This window comes from Tachypleus tridentatus, chromosome 6 (genome assembly GCF_004210375.1).
Source record: "Tachypleus tridentatus isolate NWPU-2018 chromosome 6, ASM421037v1, whole genome shotgun sequence".
NCBI lineage: Eukaryota > Metazoa > Arthropoda > Merostomata > Xiphosura > Limulidae > Tachypleus > Tachypleus tridentatus.
The window spans coordinates 80,895,902-80,915,690 of record NC_134830.1 but is presented as its reverse complement, the minus strand read 5'-3'; the positions used below and the strand labels follow the sequence as shown (position 1 = coordinate 80,915,690).

The 19,789-nt window shown below is 34.7% G+C and overlaps 1 protein-coding gene across 8 annotated transcripts in view; it reads left to right on the top strand.

The window, feature by feature from the left end:
- LOC143252905 (aspartate dehydrogenase domain-containing protein-like) overlaps positions 1-19,789 on the top strand; it is a 40,273-nt gene that overhangs the window by 11,249 nt on the left and 9,235 nt on the right. For 7 of the 8 annotated variants that reach the window (XM_076505744.1, XM_076505749.1, XM_076505747.1 and 4 more), the window contains 2 exons: positions 8,802-9,025; positions 11,238-11,381. In XM_076505744.1, the coding sequence (XP_076361859.1) occupies positions 8,802-9,025; positions 11,238-11,381 (368 nt within the window). The remainder of the gene's footprint in view (positions 1-8,801; positions 9,026-11,237; positions 11,382-19,789) is intronic. The other variant, XM_076505752.1, reaches the window with a different exon arrangement.

Here is a 19,789-nt window from a genome sequence, read left to right as displayed (position 1 = left end):
ATATTGTAACTGTAGGTTAATGTAGATGTAATGTAGCAGTTGGTGACTTGAGCAAAAATAAAGGAGGAGCTATAAACATCATTGTAAAGGTGTAGTACCAAATACGACGGAATTTTTGCTCATAAAATGTCTTTAATGTTGTATCACACCTTGAATGAACTAATGTGTAATCAGTATTTCATGCTTAATAATCCTGGATAGGCTTAAATACTGGTAAAACTGTTAAATTTAACTGGTCTTATTTATTTTTGAGATCAAAATGGTTCAATACAGAGACTGCTCTCGAGACCTACAACACTGAATACTACTTTATCATGTCAACTATGCACTTGTAGAATGATAGCATAAGGATCACAAGAAATGCCACCCAGTTTGGGCTGTATAATTACCATGGGTGTGTCACAAGCAAAGCTATTTTAAACTTGCAGTTACACTTTTGTTTATAAAGGTAGGAATAGTGTCAACATCACAGGCTTCACATTTATTGCTGGCACGAGAGAAAGACTGAGGTAATGACTCAGTTGTGTTATGACCAGTGTTTGAAAACAAATATATGTGACACTTTTAAAGAGCTGACCAGTACATACTTTAACATAACACTGCAATTTCTATAATATGTAAAATCTATAGTAAATATTATTCTTGTGTTAATCTACTTATAGATGAATTATAATGCATAGGTATTCATGAGTTGAACACAGTCTTTGTAATCTAAAACACCAGACATGTATGTTACACAACACGAGGTAGTTATACTAATTTCACGTCAAAGGCTATATTAGCTACTAAAACAGTAAAGCTATGTAGTACTGAACCTTTGTCATCAAATGCTGGTCCTTTTTTATTACTGGCAAAAACGTTTGTATATTCCTGCAATGTGATTTCCTAGGTTTCTCATTCTGTAAAGTAAAGAAGATTCAAAGGTTTAGTTTGTATATCATACACTGTATCCCTTTGGTCTGGATTCCTGTACGTGGTGAGGGAACCTCCTAGGGAAGGTTCTCTTCTTTCAATTTACCTCTTCTGGGATCTAAACATCAACCCACATGTTTGCCATGCATGGTAACCTGTGAAAGGTAGGAGAGGATCTTGGTGGTTGAGGGGTCCAACCCTAACACACCACTTTGGCCTTGAATTCCTGTACATGGGCAGCCTTGGGGTGACCCCTTTGGGTCAATCTGTTTGTCCAGTTGGGCTAGGGTCAACCAAATACCAGTGTTGGATGCTCTCAACAGGTGTTGTGGACATTGTACTCGATGCTGGTGTTTGGTTATAGTGCTCATGAAACCCTGGGGTTGTTGTAGTGTCCTTGTTTGACATTGTAGTGCATCCTCTCGGAGGGCTCCATGGTGGGTTAGGTCAGTGGGCACCAAAATTTCCCTTTCTTTATTATGGATACTCCAATTAAAAATTGTAATAAAATAGTGAAAAATAGTCTATAGGTAAATCACCACGTCTTGAAGATTCTTAGCAGCAATCCTCACCATCTGTACCACCTGTTGTACCTCATTTTCTTATATTGCATTCACTTTCAAACAAACCTTTAGGTCAAATGTCTCCCTTTTTGATTCAGAAGGGACTTGCTGGCTCTCCAGAGTCAGTAAAGAAGCTTCAATCTGGTGACATATTGGTGGAAACATCCACATCTCAACACAGTGAACTCCTCTTGCATTCAAAGGCAATTGGAGATATACCTATTGAGGTTACATTTCATGCTACTTTGAATTCATCATAAAGAGTTATTGTTGAGAGGGATTTGAAGAACATCCCATAGTCAGAGATTTTCTCTGGTTTCTCCACCCAAGGAGTTTCTGCAGTGAGGCATATATCCACCCTCAAAGATGGAATTATGGTGCTGCGACCAATGTCCTCATTCTGTCATTTATGTCACCACATCCGCCTACCACCTTCAAGGCAGGTTATCGTCATTGCAGAGTACGGCCATACATTTCGAACCCTCTCCAATGTTTCCATTGTCAGTGGTTTGGTCACTTGAAGATGTGACGTTGTGGTTCCTTGATGTGTGCTTGTTGCAGTGGCAAGGACCATGATGCCTACAAGTGTGAAACAGACCCTTATTGCATCAATTGTTATGGCTCTCACCCATCCTACTTTCATTCTTGCCCTAAATGGTTGGAAGATAAAGAGATGCAGCATTTGAAAACAATTGATAACGTTACCTATCTTGAGGCTGGAACATTGCTGTCCACCACTTCATCTTGGACATATGCTGCTGCACTTCTTTCCCCAACTACAGTGGAAGTGCAGACAAATCTCTCTGTGCCTCCAAAAGAATCGTTCTCCAAACAAATGAAAAGTCTTTTGACCTCCATAGTTAAAAAAGTTGATGAATCAACTTCAACACCTATCTCTGTTCCTTACATACATTCCAACAAGCCCCAAGATTCACATCTTTTGGTTCCAGGTACAGGCATTTTCTCGGATACATCTTCTTCTCTCAATATGTAAAACAATCATTCATTCATGTCTTCAGTCACTGGAATCCTCTTACAACAGTAAAGACCTGCACAATCGACCTACGGCAGGATCCATGGAGGTCGATAGACATCCCTCGAATGAGGACAGTAAGGAAAAAAGACATGGTCATAAACAGAAGGGTTCTCCACCCAATTTGCTTACAGGTAAATAAAAATGGTCACTTTGATACAATGGATTGATTGATATCAAAACACTGATTGCTTCCTACCATCCTTACGTCTTTCCTTGCAGGAAACACTTCTGAAACCTGCTGATACAATCACCTTTCGGCAGTTTTTTTTATACAGAAATGACAGGCTATGTGATGGATGAGTGCATGGAAGGGTAGCGCTGTTGGTTGATCAGCATGTGTCCACCCTCTCTTTGCCACTCGACACATACTTGGAGGCCATAGCCATCTGTGTTTCTTTGGGTTATTCCATCACTGTTTGTTCTCTCTACCTGTCATCTGGAGAGACATATGATAAATCAGACCTTGATGCTCTCATTGAACAGTTGCTATCTCCCTTTTTCATACTTTAATGGACATCATCCCCTCTGGGGAAGTGCTGATATTGAGAGGAGGGGTCGCTCTGTAGAGTGTATGTTCTCTGATCACAACCTTTCTCTTTTCAATACTGGTTCTTATACTTTTTTTCATGCATCTAGTCAGTCCTTTAATGCTCTTGATCTGCCAATTCGCTCCCCTTCATTATTTTCCCATTTTTCATGGAGGGTTAACAATAATCCACGAGGCAGTGATCATTTTTCCATAATCTTGAGAGAGACTGGTCGTGGTCAATGCCATTTGACCTGCATGCCCCAGTGGAAGCTGGATCAGGCAAACTAGCCCTCTTTCACTGCCCTTGCAGAACTTGATCCTGCCATTGTCTGTAAGCCGTCGATAGATGACTGTGTGGCAGCAGTAACTGACTGTATTATACAGGCAGCTGCTCAGTGTATTCCTAAGACCTCAACATGTTTTCCACTATATCCTCACCCATTGTGAAATCCTGCCTGTCACATGGCACAGAAAGCTGAAAAACAGGCCTGGGATATTTTCCGTAGATATCCCACACTCTGAAACCACATCACTTTCCAGCAGGTCTGTGCACATTCTTTGTAGGGAAGACATCAAAGCCAGAAAGAATCTTGGATTAAGTTCACAACTGGCATATCTTCTCCCTCCAATTCCAAAGTTATATGGGGCAATATAATTCTGTTCCCTTGTCGATCTTGCTTTCTGATGGCCAGGAAGTAGCTGATACCCGGAGCATTGCCGAAACTCTCGGTAAAAGTTTTTGCCAAATATCTAGCACTTCTGTTTCTTCCTCCACCTTCTTAACCATCAAGACTCAAGCAGAGAGATCACATCTTTCCTTTCGAGCTAGTTGTCTCTATGACTATAATTGTCCTGTTACACTGGTGGAACTCAAACTGGTTCTTCATTAGTCTTGCAGCACATCGGTTGGACCTGATGATGTACACTATGAAATGCTGCACAATCCATCTCCTGCTTCTCTTGCTATTCTTCTAATTGTTTTTAACTGGATCTGTCAGGAGAATGTTTTTCATGATGCTTGGTGCCAGGTTATTGTCTTACCTTTCTGTAAGCCTAGGTAGGATCCCAAGATTCCTTCAGTCTACCATCCAATTGCTTTGATGATCTGTTTCTGTAAGATCTAAGAGAAGATGGTTAATGCTCGTCGATTCAAACAACTTCCTCCCGCCCACCCAGTGTGGGTTTCGATGACAACTCTCCATCATGGACCACCTGATTTGACTTGAAAAGTCAATCAAAGAAGTCTTTCTCAAACAACAACATCTTGTGCCAATATTTTTTAATATTGAGAAAGCTTATGATACAACATGGAGGTATGGCATTTTGTGAGACCTCCGTATATATGGGTTACATGGCCATTTGCCCATTTTTATTAAAATTTTTTGATGGACAAGAGATTCCAAGTTTGTGTGGGTTCAACACTTTCCCATTCTTTTCTACAGGAACTTGGAGCCCCTCAGGTCTGTGTTCTGAGTGTCACACTTTTCAGTATAAAAATGAATGCCATCACTGAACAATTTCTTCTCACTTTTGCAAAGGGGCTGTATGTTCATGACTTTCACATCTCATGTCTGTCATCAAACATGAGGTATATTGAGTAGAAGCCACAGACTGCCCTCAATTGTTTACTGAAGTGGTCTACAGCAAACAGCTTTAACATCTCTCTGTTTAAAACTGTTTGCATGCACTTTTGCCACCAACGGGGTATTCACCCTTATCCTGAACTCCGTATTGGTAAAGTTGTGCTGCCTGTGGTCCCTGAGATAAAGCTCTTGGGACTTATCTTTGACTGTAAGCTGACCTTTATACCACACATCAAGCAACTATGGATCAAATGTACTAAAACTCTGAACATCCTCCATGTCCTCTTCCACCATTTGGGGAGCAGATTGACGTTCTGTGTTAAAGATATATCGAAACTTGACTATGGATCACGGGTCTATGGCTCTGCCAGACCATTGGCCTTAAAAATGCTAACTCTATTCATCATCAAGGACTTCAGCTCTGCAATGGGGCTTTCTGCACTTCCCTAGTTCAGATATTATACATAGTGTTTAATGAACCTTGTTTGCATCTCTGCTGTTTGCAACTGTCTTTACTATATGCTTCGAAACTTCATTCCTTACCAAAGCATCCCACTTGGGGTTGTGTTTTTCTTCCTTGGTGGGCCATACTTTTTCAGAACAGACAATCTACCATTGCTCCTTTTGGCCTTTGTATCCAGGTGTAGTTGGATGAATTGGGTCTGTCCTTGGATAACATTCATATCATCACTGTGCCTGTCCCATACGTGGACTGTGGTCCTGTATTCAAGGCTTGGCTCCATGCCATCTGGCAGTCGACTCGGAGTGAGCAACGTGAAAACAAGCTTTTCCAAATAAAACCCTATATTGGACTTTGGCCGTCTTGCTTCTGTAAGGATCGGAAAGAGGATGTTCTTTCAACTAGACTACACATTGGTCACAGTTTTTTAACTCATTGTTTTCTTTTATCTGGAACTGATGCACCAGTGTGTTGGTTGTGTAACACTCAGATCAAAATTAGCCACATTTTACTTTCTTGACGTCATTATGACTCTTAATGACGGCACCATTTTAAACATGTTCTGTCCCAAGGTTGCCCATAACGTTAGACAATGTTATTAGTGATGGTGACACTGTCCACTTTGGTAATGTTTTTAGTTTTTTAAAGACCATTAATCTTTTTAATGCCATTTAAATTTTTAATTTATACTTCGCACCTTTTGAATGTGGCTCCCTTTTAAAATTCATAGTTCATCTAGCCCAATTTGAAATTAGAAACTGGCTGTAACATTAAATAACTCGAAATCAGGAATGGAAAGGCCATCTTCAGGTGACTAATGCTGCTGTTTGAAATACCCGTTAGTCATCCTGGCAAGTTATTATTATAATTTTGCTACATGTCTTTTAAAACCTTTTGTTCCTTTCCTTTTTGAAAATAACTCAGAACCAGGACTGGAAAGGCCAACTTCAGGTGACTGATGGTGGTTTTTGTACTTATCTGTTAGTATTCCTGGCATGTTATGATAATTACAGTTATGCTGCAGAAAGTCCTTTACAACTTGAATTACTGTAGTTTTCCCTTTAATGTTATAGACTAGATGTAAACATTGGTTTTATGCTATTTATGTGTTTTTTAAACTCTGTTTGATTTTACTTTAATTTCCTTTTACAAATTTTACTAAATTTACTTTAATTTTACCTTTTTACTAGATGTTTGGCACAGATAGCCTAGCTGCTTTGTGCCATAAAACACTAAATCAACCAACAAACCATACACTGTATAATCTCACAAACCAGTTGTTTACTCGTAAGTAATTTTGAAATGAGTTTAAGAATAGCTCATTTCTCAGTTCTTTCTTTGTATGAAAATAAAACCTACAAAAAATGCTTAAATTTCACACCCACAATTATTTTATAGTTATGTTTAAATTCATGACAGGACAAAACTTCCTTGTGCTCAAAATCACATGCAGCTGTTAGATATACACAACTGTTTCAGTTTAATGCAAGTACTTTAATTTGAATAGTTTATATGGTGTGGATGTATTTAGTTATATTTAGAAGCAAGAATTTATAGCAGATTTGTTTACATAAACCTTGAAGCATAAGTGTGTATGTTTAGTATATTATTTTAAAACAAATGGGCTATGTTGATGTTTGTTTATTCTTGAAATTTAACACCACATGACAGCAACAACTATACTAAAGAATCTGCCCTACAAAACCTGACATCAGCAATATAGCTTTGGAATTCCAGTTACAAAGTGTCAACAGAAGTCAGTGTATGAGACTGTTTCAAGCCAAAAATGCTAATGCTTCATCAGAAGAATATAGACTATGTAAAGAACATTACATATCTTGAGCAGCTGCCTTATATCTAAGTAAGCATAATAGTTTTGCATCCAAAACCGAGGTTTGGGCAACCCCTTATCTCCACCTCATGTATATGTGTGAAGAGCATTACTTTTATTTTCTTAATCTACTTATCTAAACAATTTTTAAAACTTATTGGACATTAGTTTAAAAAAGGTGTCCATTGATTTCAAATTTGTTATAGTTTGTGGCAACAACAGCAGTGTATTTCAAAGAACTGATAAACATTAAATGTTCAATAAGTCTGGTAGATCCATTTCATTCAACTGTATTCCATTCATCTAAAAGTTTTATCTGCAGTTGATTTATAGATATCTACAAAGATAAGAGGGTGAATGCAAGGATCAGATTCATCTTAAGTATATTCAATCAAATTAAGATAGGTGACTGCGCTGGCCAAAAATATCACTGAATATATTGAACTTCATACCTGTTATTGTATTAAATATTCCTAAGCTATCAAAGTGGAAAATTAGTGTCATATGATAAAAATGGTTGGTAACAACATTTATGTACACTCTACATGTAATCCACTATTTTGAAAAAGAAGAATCAAAGGACCAAATATCTGCCACTATAATGAGTCCCAAACAATTACATTCAGAAGCTTGTTCAATCAGGCTTAAGTAACTTTTACAGTTTTATTAATATTTGTGCTCTGCTGTTAGTACAGAAAAAGTTAAATGCAACTCAACAGACCATAAAACACCCCAACTGCTATTTCTTTAATTTACAGTGCACTTTGAAGTACCAATATAGTTGTGCTTTCCCATTTGAGTCCAAAATGGTAAATTCTTAAATTAGTTGTCAGTGACAATACAATTGTTTATTATTGTTACTTTTACATAATGTGTTAGAGACAGCTGAACCATGAATACTACTGAATAATTTGGTCAGTTAAGATACATTCTTAAAATGTGTGTTGCATCACATAATTATGCTCAATGGCCTTTTCATCAGCTATCAGTTTTTGTGCACTATTTTGTTTTCTTAAGGGTAGATATATTCCCATTCGATAATCAGTTTATAGATTCTTATGAAACACATCTTTAAGCAGGTTGTCAAAAGATCCATAATGATGATGCGCATGTACCTTTGAGAATCAGAGTATTGTCATGGTCTTACCTGTTCTCCTGCAAACTAAACATGGTTTGGTTATATCTTTGTATTTATAATGTTCAAAAAATCACCTTAAATGTCATGTAATATGCATAATTCAGCTTGTGGAACTACTAAGTGTTCTACAAGTGTGTGTGTTGGGAACTTCCACTAAAAAGTGTCTAAGATTAGAGACTAAAGTACTTTTCTATACATTAATATTTTATGTGACATTTTTAATTGTGTAATAATAAATTATTACATTCATTTTTGTAAATTGAAAGTTTTTATTGAGTTGTGTGTAAAGATGTTGAGAAAATTAAAATATTTTGATTATTAATTTCTATCATTAAAGTCTGAAATATCCTAACTTATATTCATAAATTTCATAAAAAATATTGGATGATTTGCATAATATTTAAGAAAGTGACACATTAAATGATAAAATTCAATTTTATTGATGGTATAGAATTATCAATGTCTAGAAAATGCTTACAAAATAATACTATTCTTGACTTATATTCGTAGTTTAAAAGTAATGAATCCAAATATAACATTTTGTGTAGTCCAACATTTAATGAATTTGAACAGAAACACATTACTTTCTTTTATAATTAATATAGATAAATCATAAACTTGATTATTAAGCTGTTTATATTTTAGCTGGAAATATTTTATTAAATGAATATTTAAATAAGGGCAAATGTTAAAATTCGTAACATTTTGACATTGATAAATACATTGAATGGTCTTTTATTTTAACCCAGGTCAATATTTGGTTCAAACAATCCTTGAGAAGCAGAGAGAGTTTGAACTTGCATTTGTCTGGAATAGAACAAAGAGTTATTTGACTGGTAAAGTTGATCCATCTCTTCAATTAGATGATCTTTCAAACTTCCAAGACAGACATCCAGATCTAGTGGTGGAAGTGGCACATCCTTCCATTACAGCAGAATTTGGCAAACTGTTCGTTAGACATTGTGATTATATGGTATGTTTATAAACATAGTGACAAAACATATTAACTTATTCTGACTTCAGACATGACAGGAAATTAAGTAACCAGTACTGAAAACAAATGCTAATAATAACATTTGCTTTACCTGTATCGCACAAGATATCATTAAGTGATCATATTTATTTTATGTAATAATGTAAGATTTTAAATATTCTCTTTTGATTTAGATACTGTTGATATGTTTTACAGAAGTTAATATTAAGAAGTAAAAAAGTGATAAAAAATTAATTCTCTGTGAGGTTTAACAAATTCCAGAGAGAAGCAACCCTGAATAGCTAAGCAGACCAAATCCTCAGTACTACCTTCATTGCATTTCACATTTAAAATTATATAGTGATATCTAAAATGTTCTACAGATTGCCTTGATAACCACACTATCATAAGAAAAGAAAAACAGAAATTAGTGTAATTTATCCATGATGGTTTGGCATTGCTTTTCATTCCAAATTTGTGGCTTGAAATTATCATTAGAGCAATAATGGCTGTAATAAGTAATTTACTATCTTGAACTGTTACTGAACTTCTGGGTGATAGATTTATTCATAGATGTTTGATTGGATTCTAAAACACTTCAAGCTGTATATTAATCAAGAAGTGATCAATTTGGAAACACTATATTCTCATTAGCATAGCTATTCATCCTCCATTTTTACAGGAGCATATTACTTACAGTCAATGCATGTATGAGTAAATAGGATAGAAAATTTGCATAATCATATTACCAATTCTGCAAACAATAAGTATTTCTCTTTGAAGATCTGTGAACTCCTTTCTTTGTAACATCTTATTTCCAATGAGTTTTCTTGAAACATTTATAGATCCTATTCACAAGTACACCAAAGAACTTACATATAAAATCAGTTTGAACAGGTCTATTACTAGGTAAATTGTGTTACTCTTTTGCAATAATCGGTAATACAATACATCTATATTCTAATCTGTTATATGACATGGCCCACCCAACACACATTTAAAAAAAAATTAGTGAACTGTAATACAGAAGCACAAGGTACACTTGTAATATCAGTGTGGTACAAAATATCAACATGATGTGATTTAGTGAGAAGAAATATTTTGAATTGCTGGAAATGTAAAAACTTGATAAGTAAAACATTTGCAATACCTGGTATTAGGTAATGAACTATGCATGGAACCATAAAACTATATTGAAAATTTAAGAATATGTTTGTTTATTTCGAAGCACAAAGCTACAAAATTGGCTACATGCACTTTCCTTGTAACAGATTTTGGGATCTGATTTTCTTAGTGAAAAAAGCCTCCAAGCTTACTATTGAGCTATTGGGAAAGCTTGAAAATTTTCTAAACCTTCTATCTACAGAAATTTATCCTCAACTGGATATCGTCTGTAAGGTTTTCCGACATGCTGTCAACAAGTATGTGTGACTTGAAAAGAATGTGATACACAACTTATAAACTGTCCAATGTGTATCATTGTTTAGTTTTTGGTAAAGTATATTGTTATTAAAGATACAGTGTGAGTTTTTTTATGAATTATCATTTACCTTCAAATTATGGCTGAATGTGGGTCTGAAGTAAGCAATCAAACAATTAAATTGCAGTTTCTTGTGTCATATGTCAAGGATTGTTATGGTAGTGTTATGGTATGAGATGAATTCCATACATTGAGTGTGAGAGCTATCTGTCAAGTGGTTACAAGTATAAGTGCCCATAAATATCACAAGGTATTGATAAACAGCTTCCAAATCACACTATGCAGAGTTTTTTTTTATTAAGACACAAACGTGTTTTCAATAAGACAATATTCTTTGTCTCAAAACATTTAGGAAATTTTAGAGCATGGAATTTCACTGTATAGAACTTACTTGAAACTATTAAAGTATAACTTTATAATATTCATCAACTGACTAAACTTTTTTAATCAATACTGGAGACAAATTGCATCAGAAAACTACTGTAACCTAGATAAAAACATGACCCATTAACTACTTGCAGTAATATCAGATGAAAGGACTACAATGCTGTATTATAACATTATAGGGATGGACCCTTTCTTTTCAACTACATGTGCAGATAGTTTTATGAAGTTATTGCATATGATTTTGAATAATGGAGTTACTCCCAATTGCATTTTTGTTCACTTTCATGTTTATATTTGAAAATGTAGAGTTAATTTTGCACACATTTTCAAACAAATATTCCACAGATTGGCTCACCAACAGCTTTGGCTGATAAAAATACAGAAATGAGCTTGAGGGAAGCTGCAACCCAGCATGGCATATATATTGCCAATGGTGCACTGTGGGGAGGAGAAGATATAAGAAAAATGGCAGATTGTGGTTCACTCAGAGTATGTTTTTTCTTTATATACTTGCTCCATTTATTTTTTTTTGGTCATAACTGATGTTTAAAAGAAGACAAAATTACCATAGAATAATCTAAAGGTGGTGTGACTTATTTTTATCATTATGTGTGATTCTGTGACCTAAGTACTTCTTGTTATTTGTTTTTATTAGTCTTAAATCATATTTTTATTCCCTTGCATCTAAGCAATGTTAATGTCTCTACATAGAGACATCCTGTTTTTCTATTGTTCTTCTTTTAAACCTTTTCAGTTAATCCCCCACAAAGGATCCTTTCTTGGTGGGTTGACTTGAAACATGGTATATTATACTGTGGTGCATAATGTCCAGACATCTTTTCAAACTTATTTTAAGTTTAACACTATTTGAGGATTTTATAGAGCCAGAGGTAAAACAACCCAAAAATGTATATTTGGGTTCCTGTTTGGTTATATTTACAGCAGTCAGGTTGAAAGTTGGCAAAAATATAAATAGTTGGATTTGCCCATTTTCAGTCATTTAAGGGAAGTCAGAACTTACTAAAAAGCACAATTTTGGGGGTTTTGATGAGTTACTCTGACAAAGTTTAACCAATTTATATGGGATTTAGCATAAAGATATTTTCTACAGGATTTATGCACACTGATAAACCAAAAAATTGGACTTATTCACTTTATGAAGTCAAGATTCTATAAAAAACATAATTTCAGGTTTTTTGATACTTACTCTAACATATTTTGGCCAATTTCATTGCCATAGGAAGTAATGTTGGAGTGATCTGTCATTGCTATACCTAAACAGTGTGATACACGACTAGAATGCAAAGCATGCATTTACAAAGATATCTGGGGACATGACTTTCAGAAAATGTTTTGAAAATTTAATGCTATAAGATTGAATTTTGAGTTGTTTATATTACAAATATTAGATACACACAATTAAAGGAAGCAAGTTTTAATACATAAGTTGTAGTTATACATACCATGAAAAAGTGGTCAGGTTATTGCCTGACAAAACTGTTTCATATAGCTCTAAATTTTCAAGAGATTTTATTCAAAAATGACTTTTTACAGATCACAAATAGAAATAATAAACAATTTTGGAATATTTCTCTTTTGCTAATTTTTTCAGGGGTTTTAGTGAACTATGCATGTGTATGTGAATCAACTTACATGAAATTAGGTGAAAAAAGGTCTCAACAATAAAGAAAATACATTTGCAGGGCCAGAGCCAGAGATAACAGGTAGTCCAGTGTGGAAAGGAAGAGGGAGTGGACATCCCTAGAAAAACCATCAGTGATCATATGAACAACCATGGACAGGGGCTGTTTTAAGAAAAGGTACCACAACAGAGTCTTCATGAAAAGACAAAGATGGGAATACTAGGCACGTGATAGATGAATGGAAGATTTGTGACCTGCCATCCAAATAGACAAAACTGAATCTAACAATTATTGGTCCAGATAAAGGCTTTCTGTCCTATGATAACAGAGAGCAGGCTAATTTTTTGCCCATGGAAGACAACATACTAATGCCTCACCTAGTTAAAGAGACAGAATGCTTAGTGTGAACCTAAATATCAGGGGATGGGGAAAACCAATTAAGGTTGAGAAGCAGAATCATGTAAAAGGAAGGACTTCAATCATAAGAAATAACAGCAATAGACAAAATATCACACACCTAAGAAATAAAATCCAAGAAAGCCAACAAAGGGCAAATATAATCCTTAGGCAAGGTGTAAGAAGGTACTGTGAACTCTGAGAGGGGACAAACAATTGAAATCCTCATCAGTATGGCCATGATCAATAGGCTAATAAAGAAGAGGGTTAATGGGAGAAGAAAAAGATTGTTATGTATAATGTTCAATCTTGTTGCAAATAATTGCTGATAAATCCCCCCAAAGGGTTGCTTGCATCTATGATTTGAAGTATGGCATCAGACAAATGAGAAGGACCCAAAGTGGTAGTGTTAACTTTTTAATTCATACTCGACATTGAAAAAAACAAGGAAAAAATTTGATAGCAAAACATGGGTAAATAAATGTTTTCAAAACATAAGTAAAAATTTCTTGAAAATAAATGAAATACAGTATAAGTTAAACTGAAGTAAAGCACTCTATAGCTGAATTGTAACAAAAAAAAGACATCTGAACTTTAGCACTGATAAGTGAGAAGTGGTGGTTCAGTAGTGGTGCACAGAGAGAGTTACATGCATCACATGTTGGTGAAGATTATAACACATTTGCATGAGAGACACATTGGAATCTTTTATATCAATAGGAGGATGTAGAAGGATTGTGGCATGCATTGTAAAAAACTTCACATACAGAAAGCAGCACAAAATGGGAAATTAAACTTGTCAAAAGAGAGAAATACCATGTGGGAGCAATGAACTTTGACCTGCCTAAACTGAAAATGGAATTAAAAAGCATTACACATACTATGCTTTCATGGTATATTTTTTCCTTCTTTGTTTGCTTCCAGGTAACCTATTGGTCATCTTTAATTTGAAAGTTTTAAATACAGTGAAATGATAAATGTTAACCATCATTTGTTATGAACTTGTTTTAAATTGCTTTCACCCTTCTAAAACATTTTCACATTACACATAGATGAGACTAAAATCACAACCTTTATGATAGATTAAATGATTTTAAATATGTTATTATGACATAAAATCAATAACCCTTTATCAAAAAGCATTTTTATGAATGATACTACAAAATACATAAAAATGAAGTCCTTGAGTGAAGCAATATTAGTCCTTTGATACATCGTAATTTCACAATACATTTATAATTTCTTATCCCTTTTTACAATAGCACAACATGTTAATAAATGCAACCACTGAGCTTATCAAAGCAAAGGAAGTGACTTGATAAGTATTTGTATAACCAGTAATTTAGGGTAATGTCATACATTGTACTTAATTTCACAATGCTACTTAAGAAAAGTCATAACTAACTAGTTATTACCAAATAAGGATAAATAACAAAATAATATGTTGGGGGTCACTAACCAAGTCATTTATTGGAGTTCAAACAATATATTCTCAAGCACAGAAATTGACTTTTTGTTGGTTGCAGTTGTCTGCTGAATTGTTTTCTTTACTTTCAACAGGATCTTCCAGGTTTGTACAAATCTCATCTGAACTTGACAGATTTCTTGTTCCAACCAGGAGGATCTTGTCTTCTCTTGATCTTGTCAAGTATGATACTCAATGACACAGCATCCAGACTTTCATCCATTGACCTGCCTGAGTTTGGCAGTGACATTTTAAGGCAATGGTTTATTAGAAGTGTAATTGGGGGAGACACTGGTCAATTTTACAGTATAGAGCTGTTGTTGGGCCATTCACTGAAACTGAAACTTCTAACAGTTGTGAAATAGTCAAAAATGTAGCCTGACATTGAAACTAACTACCTTGGATGGTATAGGTGCTATGAGCATCCTTGAAGTAGCCATAACAAATCAATATTGGTATTTCTTAAGTCTAGGGAGCTTTATGTTTGAATGTAGCTCTGGAAAGTTCTGTTTTGGCCTTAAGGTGTAGTGGTCATGTGGAAGGTGTGGACAGGTCTGATAGTGAGATATTACTAATATGTTACCTTCAATGTTGGACAAGTTATATATTCCAGTTATCAACAAGTTGCACATCACTATCATCAGCCCCATTTCTCTGTTAATTCATGTATGGTGTTCAGAGTCAATAACTCTACTGAGTGGATTGTCTGCAAGCTTGTTTGCATCTGTGTTTCTAAGAGGGCTTTTATTATCCTTACTGTGGACGGTTCCAAAGTTGGCAAACTTAGGACTGGAAGAACATCAGGAATGGTCAATGGTTAAGTCATTTGTGAAGACTTGAGACCTTATGCTTGACAACATCCATGTGAATTTGAATGCTAAATGGACAACTGGTCTATATATATTGGTTCTTTCCCCTATGGTCATACTAAAGATCATATCACTTTCAGGAGTCTCAAAGAATGCATGTTAATCCCGAAATCACACATACTGCCAAACAAACACTTTTATCACTCATGGTAGAGAAATGTTGGTGTGCATAAATGTGTGCAGATATTCTGGTGAGTATTGGCAAAGTACCACCTCTGCAGGCATACATGCTGTACTCATTTGCATAGAGCTTCTCTGCATTTATGAACATCCTGACCCAGCAGGTATAATATGAGGCTTACACTCAACCAGCATATAGCTGTATCATTATCAAATAAATGCATTCAGTAAAGTTACCACTCCCATGCATGTGAATCTTCCAATATTATCTGGTTGCTATTATAACATACTCTAACATAAGTAACTGAAAACAATCTAGCCATTTAAGAATACTAGCCTCTAGTTTCTGAGCATGAGGATTCATTAGCATAACACTTACTTCTATCACTGTCATGGTAAGTAGCCTGTATATCACCAAACTTGCTATGCAACTAGAAACTAGTTAGTAATTAGTTTTGGCTGCTAATCTTCTTTCTTCAGAGGAGTGTCAAGAATGGCTGTTCTTATGTTGATAGTGGCTATAATTTCTTGTTGGGTCTATTTTTGATGAACATCTTATGTATTATTTTCTTGACTGGCTCATATACATATAACTTGAATTAATTAACTACTTAAATTATTTGAAGACAAGCATCTATGTTTTGCTAAATCCTCTGCTGGGTTGAATAAATGTGTTATTACTGAGGTTTCTGTTATCATTCATTCCCCAATGTCTATCATATAACATAAGTTTTATTAAATATACCAATCTGTACAATCTAATATATTAGATGAAAACCAAACAGTACACTAAGTTTCTCTTTAGTATAGCACATAAGCTAATGTTGGCAGATTTCATATTCTGCAGATGAATATTGCACCAACTTATGAATATTTTAGTTTAATCCAATTAAACAATATTCTTACTACCAGTACCTGCATTTTATCCAAAACGTATTTTGAACTTTTTATTTTTTAGTGTAAATTCGTTAACTGTTGAATATTTCTGTATTGAAATTGAAAACTTTATTTTACCAATACTGATGAAAATACCAGGTGCACCATATTTTCCAATAATGTCTCATAGGTCAGTAATCACAATTCACTTTGTGTACTAATACAGACTTCTTATCATTTGAATAAAAATCTTTACATTTTTATTAATTCACTGTTTGCTAGTAAACAACCACAAATACTGGTAGCTAAATTATCACAATGTTGCATTGCCTCTTTCAAGATTTTCCTCAAACCATTTTAGTGTATCAACAATAAAACACTTTTATTTCATCCATTACACTTTCTCATGCATTGACATATTAAATATACAACTCTTTTGACAGGTAGCTGCATACCCTAATAAATTTACCATGTTTAGACCATGAGCAAATGTTTTATCTTAACTTGCCTACCAAAATTAGACTACAAAATTTACATACATTTGGTATAATATTACAAGACAAGCACAAACACTAAATTTTATGTGAACACTGGTTCATGATATTTCTGTTACTGTATTTTCAGGTCTGAAACAGCAAACTTGCATTGCTTACACATCCAATGTCAAGTTTTGCCCATTAGATCTGGCAGGATGATCACATGGGTGACAACCATGTTAGTCCATGTTATGTGTACTAAGACCATGAATGCTTTGACTAATTTTTTTATTTTCAATCTTGTGAAGTAAATGCAAAAATAAGTACACAAGACAGTCTGAGCCAGAGTTACACACATTTCATTGAAAATTACCATAATATAATTGTGACAGATGACATTTTTCATTTGTTATCTACTTTGGATCGGATCATGGCTTGACTTTACATCAGAACAACACAGATAATGAATGTATTAACAGTAAAGCTTCTGATAAATATAATACAAAGGGTGGTAAAAAGCTCAGTGGATGATCTCACCAGAAATGAGCTCTTGGTGGTTGTGTTGCTGGAGGAATGCAAGTGAGCAGAGTTATTACGTCAACCCCCTTAATGTGTATGCTGAGTCTGCTCCGGTTATTACTTTCCAGTGTGTTATGATCTTCCTTTATGCAGAAAGTGTTTGCACCCTTCTTCAAAAATGTCGTATTTTCAGCAGTGGTGAAACATGAAATTTTGTTTAAAGAGTGGGAAGACAACTACAAGTACCCATGAAATACAAATGATAGTTTACAGATGTGATGCTCTAAAAAAAAAGATGATTTTCAAGTGGTTTGACAGGTTTCAATGAGGTAATGAGTCACTGGAAGATGAAATCTCCCCTTTTAAATTAACTGTAACAACTTCTGATAATTTCTCTTAGATTGGATTACTTTCAAGATTACTCAGTTTGTCAACGTAATGCTTTAGTTATCTAAAAACACTGCTTATGACACTTATTATGTTCATGGAATGAAGTAAAGCGTAAATTTGAGCTAATATTCTTCATTATATATTAAGAAGATTGGCAAGATATTAGTAATGAATGCATACTTGAAAGGTTGATCTAGAGTTCAGGAATAGGTCTAAGAAACTGAAGCACAGAACAAATAGGTTTTCATGTATTTGTATCATAAAAATTATTTTCATATGTGTCAACAACAAGTAAAAACATTATAAGAAAAATTTGGTATTTACCTCAGAAATGTCAACTGAAGTTTCTGATCTCATTTTTTTCATCTTGATGAAGAAATTTTTTTGAGAAAACAGTGAAGACAGTGTGTGTATATTGTAGTCAACAAGTAAAACAATGTGGAGTAGCCTACTGTCTACCAGCATGCTTATGGAATGGTGGTCACTTGGTGACCATATAATTTTGATCCCTTTTAGAACTTTTTTTTTTGAGAAAACTCTACCCACATGAGTTAATCCAATCATTAAGGTAAGCATTATAAAAAATAATTAAAGACAAAATCAGATCATTGGTAAAAGATATCTATATGTTCCAGGCATCAGCATGTAACATAATAAAAAAAGATTTCCATGTTAAAGCAAAGACAACAACATCTCTGCCAGCTATCAGAAGTATTACATTCTTCTTCTGTTGAAAATCACTAATTCCATAAACTGCGCTACAAAAATGGTTATTTACTTAATCATTTCTGAAAATGCAATTTTCAGTATGCAAGTCAAACCAAAACAACTATATGGTAACGTTTTAATAATCAAAATCAACAATAAAAAAAGCAAAGAACTTCCAGTCACAAAACACTTTGAGATGTCTAGACACTCTTTTGAAAACATGAAAGTTATGGGTATAGTGACAAAATTTACATCTAACAGAAATAGGAAAACTAAAGAAGCTTATTGGACAGCACTGTTAAATACTGTTACACCAAATGGTACCAATCTTGATCCTGGGGTTGTTGACCTTTGCAAGTCTCTGCAAAGATTTCCACAACTAAGTTCATGATTAAACTTACTTTACGTTTTAGTAATATTCCTCCTTAAAAAATCTATTTTTATATATGTAAGTTATATATTTCTACACTGCTAGCCAAATTCTTAAGGCCAATGAACATAGACAAAATATGCATTTTGCATTGTTGGACTCAACCACTTATTTGAGTAGAGCTTCAAAAGATGAAAATAACAAAAGGGAAAATAAAAATAAAAACTTTTTAGCATTCAATAGGGAAAATGTGAACACTATGAAATTAACCTAAATACTAGCTGGTCAAAAGTTTAAGACCATACCAAAAAGAAGTCCTAAACAAGGTAGGAAATGCCCAACAAGAGGTCCAAGTAGTGAGTTGCACAGCTGTTATTGCGAATAACTTCAAAAATTCACTTTGGCAGGGTCAATATAAGCATTTGCAGAAGGCTGGCTGGAATGTTATTCCAAGTGGTGAAGATGGTTTCACGAAGATCATGCACTGTTTGGAATTGACATCCATTTCTCTAGACTTCCCTTGCCATCCACCCCCAAACATTTTCAGTGGAGTTCAGTTCCAGTGAACATGCTGGATGGTCCAAAAGAATCACGTTATTCACCATGAAAAAGTCCTTTGTCTTGCAGGCATGTAGATTACTGTGTTATCCTGCTGAAAGATCCAGTCATTTCCACACAAGCGAGGGCCTGCAGTCAGTGAGGATGCTCTCTCCAACATGCCAATGTAGCCAGCTGCTGTTTGAAGCTCCTGTATAACATGAAACTCCATTGTTGCATGGAAGGAGAAAGCACCTAGATCATGATGGAACCTCCTCCACTGTGTCGTGTAGAAAATGTATCCGGTGGGTTATCCTTATCATGCCAGTAACATTGAAAGCCATCTGGACCATCCAGGATAAATTGTTTCTCATTAAAGAACAAAACCTTCTTCCACTTTTCTACCTCCCATGTTTGGTGCTTCTCAGCAAAGTTTAACTGAGTGGTTTGCAGTGTGGAAAGAGGCATGGCCTTTGAAGACATTTACAGTTTTAAAAGCCTTTCTGTCATAAATGCCGTCTTATTGTT